This window comes from Onychomys torridus, chromosome 6, assembly GCF_903995425.1.
Source record: "Onychomys torridus chromosome 6, mOncTor1.1, whole genome shotgun sequence".
Taxonomy (NCBI): Eukaryota; Metazoa; Chordata; class Mammalia; order Rodentia; family Cricetidae; genus Onychomys; species Onychomys torridus.
This window is the reverse complement of record NC_050448.1, coordinates 64,711,868-64,730,869: the sequence shown is the minus strand read 5'-3', so window position 1 is coordinate 64,730,869 and position 19,002 is coordinate 64,711,868. Positions and strand designations below refer to the sequence as shown.

General features: G+C 47.7%; 1 protein-coding gene across 12 annotated transcripts in view; it reads right to left on the bottom strand.

Annotated features, from left to right (window-relative positions):
- Positions 1-19,002, bottom strand: part of Arhgef11 (Rho guanine nucleotide exchange factor 11) — a 128,135-nt gene that overhangs the window by 8,824 nt on the left and 100,309 nt on the right. For 6 of the 12 annotated variants that reach the window (XM_036190136.1, XM_036190137.1, XM_036190135.1 and 3 more), the window contains 17 exons: positions 18,780-18,822; positions 16,948-17,044; positions 16,715-16,837; positions 13,967-13,990; positions 12,798-12,942; positions 12,441-12,540; positions 11,716-11,745; positions 7,249-7,375; positions 4,144-4,323; positions 3,995-4,042; positions 3,394-3,581; positions 2,924-3,070; positions 2,576-2,655; positions 2,310-2,435; positions 1,767-1,884; positions 701-879; positions 74-149 (listed from right to left, as the gene is read on the bottom strand). In XM_036190136.1, the coding sequence (XP_036046029.1) occupies positions 74-149; positions 701-879; positions 1,767-1,884; positions 2,310-2,435; positions 2,576-2,655; positions 2,924-3,070; positions 3,394-3,581; positions 3,995-4,042; positions 4,144-4,323; positions 7,249-7,375; positions 11,716-11,745; positions 12,441-12,540; positions 12,798-12,942; positions 13,967-13,990; positions 16,715-16,837; positions 16,948-17,044; positions 18,780-18,822 (1,831 nt within the window). The remainder of the gene's footprint in view (positions 1-73; positions 150-700; positions 880-1,766; positions 1,885-2,309; positions 2,436-2,575; positions 2,656-2,923; positions 3,071-3,393; positions 3,582-3,994; positions 4,043-4,143; positions 4,324-7,248; positions 7,376-11,715; positions 11,746-12,440; positions 12,541-12,797; positions 12,943-13,966; positions 13,991-16,714; positions 16,838-16,947; positions 17,045-18,779; positions 18,823-19,002) is intronic. The other 6 variants (XM_036190138.1, XM_036190146.1, XM_036190142.1 and 3 more) reach the window with 4 other exon arrangements.

Genomic DNA, 19,002 nt, shown 5'->3' with positions numbered 1-19,002 from the left:
AGCAGGGAAGAGCGAACCCTGGAGAAGCACACTTACCACAGGTTCCCTCCCACTTCTAGTCCCTGGCACATACCCAGGGTCTTGTCTTTGCTGATCCTCCAGGTCAGGGGCCCCTCATGGATCATCTTCCTTGTTGTGAGATCCAGGCTCTGTAAAGGAGACACCATCACTCCATTCACATGGTATTTAAGAGACCACTGTGTAGGGATATTATGCTAAGGTGCCTGGAATCAGTGGGTAGGAAACGACTGTTACCGTAAGCTCTTGCAGGGATGGAGAGAAGTGATGTGTGCTATGAAGTCCTGTGCCTGTGGTGCTCTGGGGCACACACCAAGGGCTTTGACTTGGGATCTCATTTGGCCTACTACGTTCTGTCCCAAGGAGACAGTGCTGCTTTTCCTGACCTCTTCAGCTTTATTCCCTTTACGTTATTACACCTTACCTCACATCCACCCCTTTCTATTTCCTTAGGCTGAGTCCCAACATCTAGTCCTTACTTAGTGAGGCTGTCCATTCTTCTTTATCTCAGGATGAGTGACATTAATAGAGTGTGTCTCCCTGGGCCTGACCATGCCACCCTGTCACAGGCAGTCCACGTCTCTGCCCTCTAAGACTCTCTGGGCCCTGACTTGAGCTCTGCTCCTAAGGAGCCCAAGAAGGACGTGTGAGGGCTGCCAGTGTTGCAGCCTCCACCTCCTACCTTGAACTCCGCCGCCAAGGGGTTGCTGGCTCGCTCTAGGGCAGTGGCATCCAGGCGTTTCTGGTAGCTCTCTAATCGGTGACGGTTCTCTGTCTGCTTCACTGCTTCATTAACAAACTTGAGAATCTCTCGGCATTGGTCCCGGGCACGGCAGAGCTTTTCATGCTCAGATGTGCCACCTACCAAACGGGGAATGTGCCATAGTTAGTGCTTCTGCCTGCAAAGTGCATACGCTCATCATTCTTCTAGTGTTATGTGTGGTTTAGCATATTGGCTTATTTACTATTATTGTGTATGTGTATGTGTGGGCACCCACGCCACAGTGCATATGCTAAGATCAGAGGACACCTTTGTCAAGTTGGCTCTCCTTCTATCCTTTTCTGTGGATTTCCACTGAGTCATCTTGCTAGTCCCCTCATTATAGCTTTTGTACATTGCAGAGGCACCTAGGAGAGGTATTAATGGGTCTAAAATCCAGTATAGTCCTGGTAGGAGCTCACAGTTGCCCAGAGGTGCCAAGATGCCCTCAAGGGCCAGCCCCTGGGTCCATGCTTCCTGATTCCTATAAAGGCCCCTGTGGAAGCTCACAAAAGTTTCCTAGTGAGATCTGAGCTTGCTTTACCCAGCATAGCTACATTAGATAATTGCTTGACCATATGCATGGTTTTTAGGTGCCTGGAAGGGTCTGCCCTTGGTTGAGCTAGGGGGAGGTCTTTTGCTCCACCCCTTGGCATTCCTATAAATAGCCCTTTAGAAGAGTCAGGAGAGGCCGGTGGATAATGATCCAGGCCCTCCCGAGGCTATCCTGTGTTTCTCTCCCCTCTGTCCTTCTATCTAATATCTCTTATCCCCCACTCCTCAAGGAACCAGCAGTGGCCTTGCTCTCCCTGCTGGGCAGCGCTTCGTAGTTCCAAACCACATTTACAGTCATTCTCGCAGACTTACTGTACCAGGACAAGGAAGAAGACACCAAGGACCTCAAAGTCTAGGCTTGCTGAGATCACAGAACTGTGTGACAAAGCAAGGACATCTGAGGCCGCATGGCACCAGTCCTCCCGTGCCCTACCCTCTGTGTGCTTGATGATGTTCTCCAGCAGCAGTGGGTACTTGGTGAGCCGCTGCATTTCAGAGATGATCAGGTCTCGAAGCTGCAGCCGCCGGCACTGAGGGTGACTCTCAGCCTCCTGGACAGCAAGAAGCAGACAGGGGAAAGGGTCAACTAGTGAGTGGGAGCTGCCTGCGGGGTTCAGGGCTAAGATGGCTGTGAAAACGCCAAGTAGGGCCTAACGCCAGATGGGCCACTTGAAAATGGTGGTAGTTTTCCCCTTCATCATTTAGGGAGGGGTTGATGTTGCCAGGAAGAGACGGTCAAAACAGAAGGGCAGTATCATACCCATTTTACAGAAAGGTACATACTAGTTCTAGTAGGCCTGCTAGTCCAGTGTACTTCTCAACCAAAGGCATCTTTGGCTCTAGAGGCACTGCTTTACAGTACTAGTATGAGTGATGTGGGTAGTTAGAGGAGATAAGGTTGGGGCCAGAAGAGGTTAGGAGATTTTTTGGTGAGCATGACAGAGCTGAGGGAGGGTTAAGACACAGCCCAGGATACCTGCATGAAGAGCTGGAACCGGCTCTCTTTACGCTGTTTAGTCTTGATTAGCTCTAGGGCTATGGACTGATAGGAGCAGAACTGTGCAGCTACCTGCTGGAGTTCCTCTCGGGCAGGGCCATCAAACTGAAGAGGCAGAAAGGACATGGTCTAGGTATCACACTCCTGCTGGGAGCAGCACCCCATCCCCCTCCAGGCTATCCTCTTCTCTGTCAAATTCCTTAGGTAAAGGGATCTTGCTTCCTCCAATCTCCTCCCTGCCATACCCGAGCCAGCATGAGGTCACTGATGTCTCTGATAATGGGACCCTCCTCCCGGAGCTTCTTCATGGCTTCACACCAGGAATCTGTGGGAAGAGGGGAGAAGCAGCAATGTCTGGAGTTGAGCCACACTGCTAGATACTTTATGACTAGGAGAAAAGGCATTTTTGACAGCAGGGCCATGGAGAAGTCTGGGAACCTTTACTTTGGATCTGCAGGGTTAATTTCAAGCTATCTATCAGCTTCTCTTGCCAGGAGTAGTGGGGGTTATTTACTCAGGAGGAGCAAGATGGGGTTCAAAGTGAAACGGAGTGGAAGGCGGCAGAACAGACTGGAGGGACGCAGGCTCCTTACTGTGAATCTCTATGAGTTCAGGCAGATTAGGGAAGAGCCTTGCCAGCTCTTCCCGAGGCATTAGGTTCTCTTTTTTCATGCGCTGGTAGAAGATGAGGTCCAGGACCCGGAGTGTGCGCAGGTGGGATGCTTCTGTCACAAACAGCTCTGAGCAGGGGTTGTGACAAGGAGAGGTGGGGAAAAGATTATCAAGTGTCTAGAGCAGTGGTTTCCAACCTTCCTAATGCTGCGACCATTACTACAGCTCCTCCCGTTGTGGGGAGCCCAACCATCACATTATTTCCTTACTATCTCATAACTGCGATTTTGCTACTGTGATGAACTGTAGTGTAAACTTCTGACATGCGACCCCTGGGGGACGAGACCCACAGACACCTGATCCCCACCCCGCACTTCTCTTTGGGGAAGTGGAGTGCTGGTCTTTCCACACAGGTGTGGAGTGGAGGTGAGGGAAAACGGCAGGCTCTCACCATTGATGACCTCCTGCCGGTCAATCTCCCTCTGTGTCAGCCCTGCCACCACATCCTTGCCCACTGTATGCTGCCAGTTTTGGACATCTGGCTCTGGCTCCAGGTCAGACAGCTGGCCCAGATCATCCTCCAGAAGGTGGGGAAGGACAACATCTGTACAGAAGCCCAGATTGGGGGACTCGATGCTCCTGGAGAAAATGAGGAGCTCAGCTTCACTTGTAGGGAACTTACATTCAAGGAGTCTGTCACTTTCCTACCCAACCTGCTTCTTCTAAAAAAAAAAGATTTATTTATTTATTTTATGTATATGAGTGCTCTATCTGCATTTATGACTTTATACCAGAAGAGGGAGCCAGATCTCATTACAGATGGCTGTGAGCCACCATGTGGTTGCTGGGAATTGAACTCAGGCCCTTGGAAGAGCAGCCAGTGCTCTTAACTGCTGAGCCATCTCTCCAGCCTGCTCCCCCACCCCCATCTGCTTTTACCAGGCCTATGGAGAAGAGACACACATTTGGCCATCCCTAGATGTGTGAAGGTGGCTGAACAGAGATGTGCCCCAGAGATACCAAACAGAGGTACCACAATGCTCACCACTCACCTGCGGCCCATTTTGGGTGTGAAGGGAGGGGTTGGGTTCTCAAGAGACCTGAGGAGAAAATACCAACTCTGAATATATGATGATGCTGCTGCTGATAAAACATCTAACCACACTAAACAGCAATGGCAGCGTCACTGGAGGTTACTCACCTGGTGGAGAGGCTGGAGGCAGAGGACGAGGCTGACTGATGGAGACGAGTGGCCTCGGCAGCAGCATCCATGTCAACATCACTTCGAGATCGGGGCACGTTCTCTGCTTTCCGAGATCGCTTCATCTCTTCCCGTCCCTTGAGGCTCTCAGAGCGGCCCAGGCGAATCTCTGAGCGGGAACTGCCAGAGAGGGACAGGAAACTGAGATCTGGCACTGTGGCTAGCTTTTACTTGTCATCCCACTTCAAAGGTGCCTCAATACCACAGGTTTTCCACCTGGCCCTGAAAGGCCCAGACATTAGGGTCGGAAGCTGCACAGTGACGAGCCACTCCTGTCTGCTGCTCTACAGACCCTTTGCTCTCCTCGGTGGGCTTACTGGGTTTCTCTTCTGCACCTTGAGCTATCAGAAAGGTGAAGACAGGAGCTAAGACAGCGGTTCTCAGCTTTCCTAATGCTGTGATCTTTTAATACAGTTCCGCATGTTGTGGTGACCCCAACCATAAAACTATTTCCATTGCTACTTCATAACTGCAATTTTTTTACTGCTATGAATCGTAAATATCTGATATGCAACACCTGTGAAAGGGTCCTCATTCAACTCCCAAAGGGGTTGTAACTCATAGGTTGAGAACCGCTAGGTTAAGAGAATCAGTTTTGTGGTGTGTCCAGATGCCTGAGACACCATGATCCTTTCAGAAGACCCATGGATACTACAGTCCTTCACTGGGAGCCATAAGGTCCACTGCCCTGGAGGCCATCCCATGGCCAGTACACCTTGCTTGTTTTGGACCAGCTACTCTCTACTCTGACTCTGTTCCTCCTTGTGGGCGGTACAGTTACGGTTCTACAGCTTGGTTCTGTAATTCCCCAGTATTTCGGGGCTGTGTGTCAGAAGATGTCTGCTGTAGCATTCTTTCTCTAGCTGTGATGTAGATTTCGCCTTTCCCTACTGACAGCACCCTTCCTGAAGATGCTTCTATTTCCTTTCCAGGGAGGAATGGCTGGGAAAATGCTTCCAGGGCTGGGTTACAGACAGGCAGGGCTTCATCTCTGGATGTCCTGCTTGGCTAACAAGCATCCTTGGGACTTGGTGAAATGCTGACAACTGAGAACTGATTTCTGTTGAGTCCTGCAGTGCATCGGCCTCAACACAGTGGGCATCTCTGACCCCTAGATGCCCTTGGATGCATCACCAGGCCCTGCTGGGCTGGTCCTTTGTTACTAATCTATATCCTATTCTGTGTCTGGAACCACACAAGGCCTTGAGATGTCTGGACAGCACTTGATAGTAAAGCAGGCTGCTGCCACAAGGAGCCAAGTACCTTGAATTTTCATTTATACTTTCTCTAAAAGGCCAGAGGAGTCAGCACAGAGCTCACCTCTTGAGGGTCTGAATTTGTCTTCAGGATTTGCAAACATCTTAACAACTGATATCCTACTGAACTTATCCCTCAGAAATCTACTAGAACAATTCTAATCCAGATCAACTCACATTGTTTCCTGTGTCCCCAGTCAGCACTACAAACCTCTTCCAGTAGGGTTAGAGGGCTGCAAAGCTTTGGAACTTCCTAGAAGAACCCCTGGGCACTCAACACTTGCCAAGTATCTACAGCAATCTAAACTGTCTTCCTGTGCGTACTATTCTCCCAAGGCTGCCAAGGAATCCTGCTCTGGATTTCATTTTTATTTTTTTAAGATTATGGTGACTGTCTCAGGTAGAGCAAAATTACCTAGCAAGGGCAAGAGTGCAAGTCTGTAAGTGTTTCTAAATGTTTTCTCAAGGTCTTGATGTCTCCCAAACTTAAAATATTTGATATATCCAAATTATCACATCTTTCACAGCAATTCTGTAATTTGTATCTAATTTACCTACAAATGTTAGAATTCAACCTCTCTCCACAGTACAAATCTAAAAGTTACTGTTCCAAAATCTTTGTCAACTCTTACTATGGCTAAATCCTTTGGCATGCACTAAGTTTTATGAAAGGCTAATATAAAACAGAGAGAATAAACTTGCATTCAAGCAAGAATGTCTGACTTAGATGGCTATTTTAAAGGCAAAACGGCTCGAATATCTACACTGCTGCCTCTCTGTCTACCTCTATTCCTCAGTGGCATTTGAACTTGATTGTACAACAAGATTATTTTCCTATACAAAAGGCTACAGTACTGTACCTCAAGGACAACTTGAGGAACCTCACAGACATTTCTGACTAGACGCAGTCTTCATTTTAAAGCTGGCTGTAGCCATGACCTGACAGCTGCATGGCAGTCAGGAGCAAGGAAATCTTAGAGCATGTGTTAAAACCACACACACATCCTTGTTTAGAATCTGATATCTGACGGAGATGCAGAAAACAAGACAGCCCAATCCCCATCCCACCCTTTGTGAGACAGTGTCTTATTTTGTAGCCTAGCCTTGCACTGATCCCTCCTGCCTCATTCTCTAGAGTGCTAAGATTACAGACACTGTCACCACGCCTTTTCTTTTTCAAGGGAAGAATCATCTGTCTTAAGCCATCTGATGCTATGGTCTGCTGAGACAGATGACTCATTCCCAGTTATTGCTTGTCTTTCCAAGTGTCAGCAGAAACTCCTTTTTAAGCATTTAAAAAAATTATTATTATTCTTTTCAGAGACAAGGTAGACCAGAATGGCATGGAACTCACAGAGATCCTCCTGCCTCTGCCTCCCTAGTGCTGGGTGGGATTAAAGGTGTGCGACATCTCACCTAGCTTAAACTTCCTTCTTAATAGGCAGACTCTTGAGCCTCTCGGGGCCTTTTATTTTCCAAGACTTCCCTCTGTCCCCTCCAAGTCTTTTACCCACATCACCCAGTGCTTCCTGATTGGCTGCTGGATAATATAATCCAGCTCCATTTTGGGATGGAGCTGCTCAGTACTTGAAGGATGCCTTCCTGACCGTCCACTGGCCTAACTGTTAACACATTATGCTTTCTGCAGCTACTTAGGGTAGGCAGGCTCTAATTGCAACCTCATAATCTAGTGGAGAGGAGCAAGGCAGTGGGAATTAAACCCTAGTGCTGAAGCCTGCCCATGCCCTATGTCTTGGGCAGCTGGTGGGCCCCGTCCAGCTCCAGCTACCTGTCACTCTCCAGCAGGTCCTCAGGAAAGCTTCCTGTTGAGAGTCGTTGTGTCCCCGGCTCTGGGGCATCATACTGCTGGCTGTTCTCAAAGTGCTGAATGATGTTCCTCACACTGCCTGGCTTAACTGCAGGCAAAAAGAGAATGAAGGGTACTACGCTTTCCGTCCCAGGGCCCTTACTCCCTCTGCCCCGGAAGACAGCGCAGTGAACAAGCACAGGTGAGGACAGCATGGCACCAGAAGACAGGGGCCGTGGCCTAGTCCTGGCTCCTCTCTGATCATGCTGTGTGCTCCTGGGTGGACACTCTCCCTTCCTAGGTCTGCTTTTCACACTCTACCTGAAAACAATGACTAGGCTTTCCTGAAGTCACACAGCAGGTCTAAAAAACAGAAACCCAGGAAGACCAAAGCACACGCACATGGAGTCTGTCCATGTTGCCAAATCTCAGGCCCTTTTAAAATTTCTATCCCTTTTACATGTTCCCCTTCCTGCCCATAACTCTCCACCCCATCCCTCCTGCCAGCTTTGAGCTCCATCATTAAAGAATCGAGGAGAGATGACCTCTCAGGAGCAGAGGTAACACATTACTCTCTGGTATTCGAATTCTAGCTCTTTCCCCAAGCTAACAGCTTAGGGAGCCAGTCCTGTTCAAGAACAAGCAGGGGACAGAGAGGGAGGAGGAGGCACTAAGACGTGATACTTGGAAACCCTGCAAATGGGGCCGGAGAGGAGATAGAGCGTTCATCTTCAAGTCAAAACGGAGTCATGTGAGGTTAGAGCAGGGCTTGGGTAGAGGGTGGAGGCAGGATTAAGTATCTCAGGGAACTGGGCACATCAAGACTGACTTTAGAGATTCTACATGTACAGTTTAGACTTGTGGTCTGAAATAGACCTCCTTGTTGCAAAAACCTGGCTCTCACAGGAAGATTCCCAAGCCCGAGAGAACAAGACACTTCTGTCTAGTCTATTCTCTTCTACACTTACAAGCCCCCCCCCCCCCCCAGGTGGCTAGGGCGGCCTTCCTCACACTTTCTTAGTAAGTGGCTGGGATATGTTTAGCTGGGCTGTTACTATCACCTGCTTTTGTCTAGGACCTGTCCTAGACTGAATGTGCATCTGGCCCGGGGGTCACCAGACTCAACCGTCTGTTGTGTACCCACGATGGCCTTGTCTGGGTGATTAGGTAAGAACGTAGGGATAGCCTAAATTGACAGCATGAGGCAGAATCTACTATTCCTATCTCACGGGCTTCCTGAAAAATGTCTAGGTATGCTCTGTACAGAGTGTGGCTGTGCCAAACAGCAGGCGTAACCCTGAGATCTGGTGGGGCTAGGTAGCGCAGCGTAACAAGGGGGAACAGAAGGAGCACATTTTTAACCAGCCAAGTTTCACTAGTAGACTCTGCTCCCCTTCCTCCAGTCTCTGAATGACAACGGAACTAAAAAAAAGTGAATTGTGTGGGCTGGAGTGATCGCTCAGTCACTGGAGTGCTTGCTGCATGAATGTGAGGACCAGAGCTGAACCCCTAGGCCCCACATAAAGCCAGTGTGGTGGCAAGTGCTTGTAATTCCAGTACTAGGAAGATGGAGACAGCCTGCCTAGCAGATTGGTGAACCCCAGGTCCTAGTGAGAGAGATCATCACAAAACAACAAGGTGGATGTCTCACGAGGACTGCTACTTGAGGTTGACCTTTGACTTCCACAGCCCCCTCCTCATGAATTATGTTATTAGCAACCAGACAAACAGGTGACAGTTGATGATTTTAAGTGTCAACTGAGCCTTCCTAGCAGTGGGTGTTTGATGTCCTAGGAATGTTAGAAGCCCAAATCAAATCAAGCAATCAGAGTGATAAAGTCTGAATTAAGGAGTACAGGGATGGGGTATGGGGAGTAGGAGTGTGCACTGCTCTTCCAGGGGAACAGAGTTCGACTGTCAGCAACCAGATTGGGCAGCTCAGAGCGGCTTGAATCTTCAGCTCCAGGGTATCTAACTCCTCTGCAATCACCTGCATTCATGTGCACATACCTACACACACAATTAAAAGTAAGAAAAACAATCTTGAAAAAAGCGGGCACATAGACCCTTGGCATCTTTATCTTGCTCTCCTGGGCTCAGCAACCTTACTCAACCTTGTGCATGATTGTTCTCTCTCAAGCTGACAAAGCAAGCTCCCTCAGTGGGGCTGCTCAGCTTCGCACAACCTGTGGTGCCTCAGACTTTCCTTGGCAGGGCAAATGAGAACCAATTTTGGCAGCTGTGAGCCTGGAGCTGGGAACACAGCTCAGAGGTAGAGTAGCTTGGTGCCAATGACGGGCCTGGATTTCAGGGCTCTTCTTTTGTTTTTCCACAGCTAAACTTCTTTTTTCAAGAATTATTTTTATGGCTTAAGATAGCATGATATATCAGTAACTTAAAACAAGTCCAAAGATACTATTTTAAAATGCCATTTTTACATAAAATGAATTCTAGCAACAGAATCTGACTGTATTCCATTGCTCTTTTTCCATGTACAAACTACTGTAGAACCTAGAAGACATTTTTTTTTGTACTTTTTTTTAAGACAGGATTTCATGTAGCCCAGGCTATGTAGCTGAGGCTCATCTTGATTTCCTAATTCTTCTGCTTCTACTTCCCAAGTTCTAGGGTTACAGGACTATATCACCATGCATAATTTGAAAATATCATTTAATTGTATACACATGGACCTCACTGATGAAAACTTGCCTGACTCTGTGACAGTTTGATGTAGGCTATAAGTTTCTGATGGGTTAATATGTATAATTTATTATTACTTTTGTTGTGCTGGGGATCAAAGCCAGGACATGCTAATCATATGCTCTATTGCACCACTCTCATAGCCCTATGTCAGTTATGTTTTTGAGGTGTGTGTGTGTGTGTGTGTGTGTGTGTTATTCCTCAGGAAATGACTACCTGTCCTAATAGGGTCTCACTAATGTGGAGTTTGCTGACTCAGTTGGGCTGGCTGGTCAGTGAACCCTCTGCCTCTTCCTCACTGATGGATTACATATGCACACCACTCTACCTGGCTTTTTAAAAAATTAATTTATTTAATGTATATGGGTGCTCTGCCTGCATGTATATCTCTGTACCACTTTTGTGCTTATTGCCACTGGAGACCAGAGAGGGCCTCAGATCTCCTGGGACTGAAGTTACAGATGGTTCTAAGCTGCCATGTGCACTGTCAATCAAACCTGGGTCCTCTGGGAGAGCAGGCAGTGCTCTTAACTATTGAGTATCTCTCCAGCCCAGCACACCTGACTTTCTTATGAGTATAGGGGATCAAACTCAAGTTCTTTTTTTTTTCCAGTCTCAAGTTCTAATGCTTTTGTGGCAAGTACTTTACTGACTCAACTATGTAGCCTGGTCTGGCTTCCAACTCAACATTCCCCTTCACTACATTGAAGGGCCTAAGCAGGAATAGGGGATGCAATAAAAAAAAAATTATAATTTTTTTCTTTGTAATTGTAATTTAATTTAGCAAACTGCAATTTAATGAAAAAAAAACTACTATTTTAATTGTCCGTGAACTCCTGAGGCGTTCCTGTTTTTACCCCGCTGCAGTGCACACTGCAGTCTAATAGGGTCTATACACAGTCTCCCAAAAGCTTGTGTGTTGATGGCTCGGTCCCAGCTAATGATGTGATTGGAAGGTGGTAGTGTTTTAGGAGGTGTTAGTCTACTTAGAAGGAGGTCACAAGGAGATCTATGCCCCTGAAAAAGACACCTGCACTCTAGCACCTTCTCATTTTACTTCATGAGTTAAGTAGATTTCCTCTGTCACATGCCACACACCACTGCTACAATGTTCTCTCTCTCTCTCTTCTTTCTGTTTTGTTTTTCTAGACAGGGTCACTCTGGCTGTCCTGGAACTCACTCTGTATACAAGGCTGGCCTTCAACTCACAGAGATCCACCTGCCTCTGCATTGAGTGCTGGGATTAAAGGTGTGCTGCCTAGCTACAATGCACTTTTTTTTTTTTAACCATACCACAAAGCAATAGGGCCAAGTGATTACAGACTGAAACTTTGGAAACTATTAGCCCAGATAAAAAAAAAACTTCCTTTTTAAGTTGTTTATCTCAGATATTTTGACAGCAACAACACCTTAAAGGGCAAAGGCTAGGGCCACAGGGAAGCTGTGGCCAAGAAGGCTGGTCTCTGCCAGAAGCTCAAGGGAACCCCACCTGGGGGAAAGGGGTTCCCACCCAGAAGAAACCAAATCAGGTAAAAGGTCTGGCAGCTACCACAGGGGAGAAGAGAGATGCCAGCAGTCTGTGTCACAGAGGAGCTGTAGCAGAAAGGAGGAATACGTAGAGGATGAAGAGAAGAAAAGGAGGGAGGAAGGAGGGACCGGATAGGACCAGATGGAAAAGGGACAGCAAAAATTCTGAGGTGGAAAATTGATGCCAATGAGAAGATAACCCGAAGAAAATGGTCCTTTTACCTTCCACAGAGGACAAGGGAATATGAAATGCTAAAAGAAAAACAAAAGTAAACCATGAAGTCAATTTAATGTTGCAAGAGTCAAAATAAAAATTGTATCAAGTTAGAAAATGAAAAGGTAGTAACAAAAACCAAAATAGATCTGGAAGAGTCCCATCTTCCTCCCTGCCCCAATGTCACTGAGTTCAATGCAGATCCCCACTGAAGCTCAGGATAAAAACACCGACAGTTTCTAAACGGATGATACACGGTTGATGAGAGACCAATGGGGTCGGTGTTTTAGTTGCCGGTGCCATGCATCGGGGAGCTTGCCCCACCCCTGCCAGCTCTGCTGTCACTCAGCCCCTCGTCAAGGGCCCAAACACAAAATCACATGAGTCCCAGGGATGAGACAGAGGGAACTACAGATCACCGGGGCAGTCTTTCCAAGGCAGAAGCTCCTCCACAGAGCTAGCTGTTCAGTGGCTACAATTGCTTCCGAGTTCCCGGACTGAGATCCAAGGGTAAGCTCGGCCCTCTGGCTCTAACACTCTCCTTCCCTCAATGAGACTGCACTAGATGCAGCAAGGGGGAGGAAGCAGCAGCATTACGAGGAAGCCACAGTCTCCAGGGTTGAGGCCTTAGCTCTCAGAAACACAGCAAGCCCCTCCTCCACTTCCTGTGTCGCTGAAGAGCCGAGTTCTCTACCAAAGGATGGCCAAGGCTTTTGCTCTCCAAAATACTCACTGCTCTGAGAAGAGCTTTTGGGCTTCCCAATGTATCTGAGGATGGGGTTCCGCTTCTTGTCCTCCAAGGCATCCTTTTCTTTCTTGGAATTGCTGCTCTGCTGAGATAGAGACACCAGTTTGGAGGTGGTTCCAGCACTCAGCTACGATTGCTAATCACTCCTGCCCTGTTCCCAAGACCGGCCCTAAACAAGTAACTGGAAAGCTGACTCAGGTTTCATTCTAGTGGACATGGCCCACCTATGGTCGTGTTTAGAGAAAGGGGAGATGTAGCTGCAAAGCTGTGAAATGGCTTTCCTGGTCTACTCAGCATGGAGGACTGCTCCAAGTCAGCTGTGTTCTAGGGCAGCTCTGTTACCTTCTTGGTCTTGGGGAAGAAGGGCAGCCACTTGTCCTTGTCAGGAGCAGACTGGGCCTTTTCTGCTGTGCTGGAGGGTCTCCACTCCCGAAGACGGATCCCAGCATGGCTCATGTAGGTATTAAGGGCAAAGTCCATGGGAACACTGCAAGACAGGAGTGTCGTGAACCAGGTCAAGTCATGTTTCTTAATAGAAGGTTGAAGGACCAAAACCCAGCTCAGGATGATCTCCTCACAGCCATCCCTTGTACTTATGAGCTAACACATTCAAAGTGGAGTCTGCATGGCCAGATGTGACAGCAGTTAGAAGCTGGCCAAAAGCTCTTCATTGCTCCCACGAGCAATCTAAGCAGTACTCTCTCCCGCTGAAGGGACGATGGTCAGGGGATGGGAATACAAAGTCCCTAAAATCTAAGGCCTGGAGGACAGGTTAAGTCTGTAGCCAACACCCTCAGACACGTACATGGGGGTCTGAAGTAGGCATACTGCCTTCGCCTGCCCCCATCCTGAGAACAAGGAGAAAAAGAGAGGAAAGGGCGGTCACGGCACTTCTAATTGCCGCAAACAAACAAACTGTCCAGAGCTCTGTGCTCAAAATGTATCTGGCAGATTATCTGCTCTGTGAAGCCAGTCCAGCTACACTTCTTCCACACGGGCTTCATGGCCCATCTCTTCCCTTACAAAGTGTGTGCAGGCAGGGAATGCAAACACATTTTAAGCTGACAAAAAATAATAAGGTCAATATGTAAGATTTCAAAAAAAGAAAGGAGATGCTTTTCCTCTCTGCTGGAACCACCATTACAAACTGATTCTAACACCATTATTTCTTTGGGAGGTGAAATCTGTCTTCAGGGAAAGAAGTGGGAAGAGAGACTCACGGGTATTGTGGGTAAACATACAGAAGCAGACTTGGGAAGCCAGGAGCTGAGGGCCAGCCTGTTACACCAAGGAGTAGACTCATATACCAGGCAGTAGTCGTTATGCATGAAGGATCTGGACCTTCTAAGTCCTGCATGTTAATAGCTAGTTACCTGGGAACTAACCCCGCAAACTCATGTCCTACAGTTACAACTTCCTTGTGGTAGCAGAAATAAGCAGCACAGGGGAGCTCAGCCCTACTTCTTCCCACCTTGAACGCTGCAAACGAACCACACTATGGATTTGCTCACCTCCGGTCGTCCTCATACTTAGACCTGTAAGAAAGAACGGATGACTGAGACCTTGAGACAGGCTGTTCTCTGGGCAGAGGCTGGAAGTCCTCTCTTGGAGGAAAGAGGAGGGTTGGTAGGGGACATAAGGTCATAGCTCTGGAGCCTTTGACGCTCAGGAGGTGAGAGTTATTTCCTCAAGGATTCAATTGGCAATGATGACAATGACGTCTTTCTAGTACAAAGGGGCGCAGCAATCCAGCCTCGGCTCTGCGTCGAGTACAAAGTCATCAGAAGGACAAGATGAAACCCGGAGACCTCATCTAGGCAGCAGCAACCAATGTTTGGGTATTACTACAGGACAGACATTTTTATAAGCTATTTATACACAAACCCATTTAATTTAAAAATTATGCACAAGAAGGCTCCCATTTGGTAAGAAAGAATTGCATTATTTTAAAATAGAAACTACTGTAAGTTGGGCTCCTAGACCCTCCAAACAGGCTCAGTCAGCTACTGCTTGCATCCCAGAAGTGATTCATGCTGCCTTACTATTGAAGGCCAGGAGGCAGATTGCAAAGGCCATGCTTTCTGTGTGATTTTCTTTCTAATCCCGATTTCCTATCCTTTCTTCCCCATCTTCTCCACGACTCTTTCCTCCTTCTTCATTATTCATTGGTACTGGGGGTTGAACCTAGGACTTGCACATGTTGGCAATCACTCTGCCTTTAATTTCTTTTATATATCTATCTTGATCCTGCTATGCTAGGCTTTGAACTCTCTCAGTAGCTCAGGGAAGCCTTGAATTTTCCCTCAACCTCCACCCCTTTTTGTTGTTGTTGTTGTTGTTTTATGAAGACAGGGTTTCTTTGTGTACAGAGCCCTGGCTGTCCTCCAACTCAGAGACCCATCTGCCTCTGCCTTCTACGTCTGGGATTAAAGGTGGCACCTCAGCCTCTTAAAATAGCTGCGTTTATAGGCATGTACCACCAGGCTCAGCTATTTTTATTTTTTAGTGAGATGGAACCTAGGGTCTTGTGCTTGTTAGGCAACTGCTCCACCACTGAGCTGTAATCCTAGCCCCTGCTAGCCCAGATCTGTCACCACATGACAGATTCACACAAGCAGCTGTGGCTTCAGAACTGTAGTTTGACATGTCAGAGAGACCTCAGACTTAACATGTCCCAAACTGCTCCCTGTGCTATCAACTGCACCTAGAGTGACCGATGGTCTTTTTAGTGCTTTGCTAAGAAATCCCTGGAATCTCTCCTTTGACTTTTCTTCCACACCCCACACTCAAGTTTTAGGAAGTTCTCTTAATGGTTCTGTCCCTCAACTCCACCAGAGCTATCACAACGTTCATGGCTGTTGCTTTACTATCATTGTGGGGACTGAACTTCCAGCTCCCCGTCTCTTGTACCCAGTGCGGCCTCCTGCAGCCCCAACAGCTCCTCACTTGTTAAGTGGAGACTACAGTCGTCCGTCCCCGTGTCGTCCCCCCCCCCCCACCTGGCTCCATCACTTACTTTTCTCTCTGCTCTTTCTACTGCTCTCCTTACTGTTCCTTCAGTGTTGAGCACACTCTACCTGACATCTGTCTGCCATGCTCTTTCCCAGATGGCAAGGGTAATTTAGTCAGTCTCTTTTTTCCAGGTAGCCCACCTGGACTAGCCTATTTAAAACTGCAACCCACCAACTCCAGGATTCCCAGCTGTCTATATCCTGTTCTAGTTCCTCCCCGGTGGCATCTCTAACATACCGCCAATCCACTCGCTTCTTACATACTGCCGTCTCTTTTCATCATTACATGATCCCCACAAAGGAAATGACCGCTTTGTCCACTAGATGCTGCATGTAGAAGTGTTTGGAAACACATGTGACATATGCCAAACTGAAAGGCTCATGTTATTGACACTACCAAGGTCACTCAGGCTAACTTTTGACATTTAGTACGTGAGGCCCAGAGAGACAGAACAGACTGACTAGGGCCACTCCTGAACAGGAAACAATACTGGGAAGAAAAGCTGTCTAGGCTCAGAAGTTCAGTCATCAATCCTGCCCTGGGATCAACACATGCTTTAGAAAACGGGACTCGAGGGCTGGGGAGGTGGCTCAGTGGTTAAGGCCACTGGCAGCTCTTCCTGAGGCCCTGAGTTTGATTCCCAGCACCCAGATGGTAGCTTATAACTGTCTGTAACTGTAGCTACAGGGGATCGGACACCCTTTTATGGCCTTTGTAGATACTGCATACACATGATGTGCAGACATACATGTAGGCAAAACACTCACATACATGAAATCAAATGAAAAACAAACAAATAAAGAAACAGAAAACAGTACTGGACAAGCACAGCAGGAGGAGCTGTGCCGAAGCTCCCAGGAAGGTGTTCTAGTTTTCTGTTGTGCGTGTGAAAAACTGGCCGCTTTCCTTAAGTCAGTCCTGACCACCTCCTGAAGACACTTCCCCCCCCTGGCAGGGTGCAGTCTCACTCCGAGTACTAGCCATGAACTCACAAAGAAGGAGGAAGACATTATTAACAGGCCAGAAGGGGAAGCAAAAAGCTCACTGTATTCTTGGAGCCTTGTATTGTCAAGCACAATACAAGTACCAGTGAACTGTCAGGACCCTCCGCACAAGAAATGCAGCAGGATCTCCTGTCTTTTGGTGAAAAGGTTCATGCAAGATGTAGAAGGAAGTAGAAAACAGTCCTACAAGATCTGCCAACCTGTCCGGGAAGTTCAGAGGTATCAGTGAAATCTGATACTCACAAGATATCTCCAAGGGCAGCCAGTTGCTTCTCAGCCATTTGGCGCTCTCGAAGAGGGTCCCCATCCAGGTCCAGTAGGTCATTTTCACCATAGAGGCTGCCCAGCCCCAGAGTGCGCTTCGATCTACAACAGAGATACACCAGGGAAACACATATCATACTGCACATGAGTGTACAAGGGAAAGTCAGACACACACTCCAGAGGCGTAGAGAACACGGAGGGGCTCTGCAAACCTATAGTCATTGATCTGTTCCTGGATCTCCAGCATGACTGCCTCCTGAGCTTCACAGAGAGCACTTCGAGGCTCCTCGCCATTCCGCAGGCGCAGGTCTGTAGTGGGAGGGCAGGGGAGGCAGAACAGGTGAGTGTTGGGGGAGGAGGAGATAACTTCTGAGCACCTTAGGTGGTGTTTGCATCCTGTGATGCTGCACGGAAAAACTGGCTTTTTGGCCCATAAGTCTGAAAGCAGCGGAGGCCTGCGTTCCACCCAGATAATGTCTTCTTTCTTGTTTAATTAAAAACATGTTTCACTTATTATTGCATGTGCTGTGCTGTGCATGTGGAGGTCAGAGGACAACTCTGTAGAGTTGGTTTTCCCCTCTCACCTTTATGTGGATTCTAGGAATTGAACTTAAGTTGTCAGGCTTTAGACTGAATCATTCTTCTGGTCCTATCAAAGTCAAGGACAAAATTATTCTCTGGATATCTAATGCTTCATGAGAGGAAATACTGAAGCTCCTTCTCATTGGGTATATGCTTGAATGTCTGCTGACATCACCATGCAGTCTTATAGACTGATTCTTTCTACTGCCTTGATACCATTTCAAAGGCCTAAAAACCCAGAAGCCCTTCCTGTTCTGCCATCTAGCATCAAGCAGGCTAGGTGAAGTCAAACGGCAACCTCGTTCGTTCTCTCTTCTCTCTCCTCCTCCTCCTCCTCCTCCTTCTCTCTCTTTCTCTCCTCTCGTTCTCCCCCCCCCCCCCTCTCAAAGACAGGGTCTCACTACATAACCCTAGCTGTCCTGGGACTTACTATGTAGACCAGGCCTCAAATTCACAGAGCTCTGACTGCTGCCTTTTGAGTGCTGAGAATAAAGGCATGTGCCACTATGCCGGGCCTCTCAGTCTGTTTTTGAGCAAGCTGCTTTTGTGTACATGTAGGTTGTCTTCTTCCTTGTGTCTTTGCCATTAACTGTTTCTTTTGTTCCAGCTTATAAAATACTATCTGTGCCTAACTTCTCAAGGTGTTCTTCTTTTTTGAGACAGAGTCTCATGTATCCCAGACTGGCCTTGGCAATGTGCTGTGTAGCTAAGAATGATCTTGAACTTCTAATCTTCCTGTCTCTACCTCCTGAATACTTGGATTACAGAGGTGTGCCACTGTATCTGGTTTACAGGGTACTGGGATTCAAGCCCAGGGTTTAGTGCACGTTAGGCAAGCGTTCTACCAACTGAGCTGCATCCTCAGCCCCAACCTGCTGTCTTCTTTATACTGCCTCAGCTTTTCTGGAATTGGAAGGAACAGCATCATCACCCAGTCCTTGACCCCACTCTGACTCTGGCACTCCTGTTATCTGTATTGTTATGGAACTTAGCAACTAAAACCCAACCACCATAGAATCAACCAACTGAAAAATCCTCTCAAAACACTATTCCAGAGCTTCGGACTTAGCAGGTAGGATGGAGTTAGGCTTGGTCTCTGTAATTTTACAAGTTACCTTTAGCAATCTGTCCTCGTTTAGAAATCCGTGGTTAAGTCTAATTTCCTCTTCATACAAGTGAGCCTACAAGGTAAGGCCCAGAGGTCCCATGGAAAGCTGGCAGAAATGAGCTCAGGTCTCCTAACGCTGATCCAATATCCTCCTGTGACAGGGCAGAGTGAGCTCTAGGGTGGTGTCTAATCATGCCTGTTCTAAGTGTGATGTGTTTTGGAGTAACCATCTCTACATTCTGCCCCCTAGTACAGGACAGTTACCCAGGGACAGGGACTCTGTCTCTCTGTCTCCTGAGAGTTCAGTATAAGAAGGGCATTAAAAAAGGCAACCTGACCCATGAGTCAACTTACCGATTTCGGCCTGCAACATCTCAGGGACCTTCACTCTGAGAGGCTATAAAACAAAGAGTGGGGCAGAAGTAATGAGGTTGCAAGCACCAAGCAGCTAGACAGGTACACAGTACCTGGTGATGCTATTTTCTCTCTTGTACTTGTTGCACGAATCCTAATCGGTCTCATAATAAAAACCCGGAGCCAGGTATCAGGGTGAAAGCTGAAAGATCAGAGAAGCAGA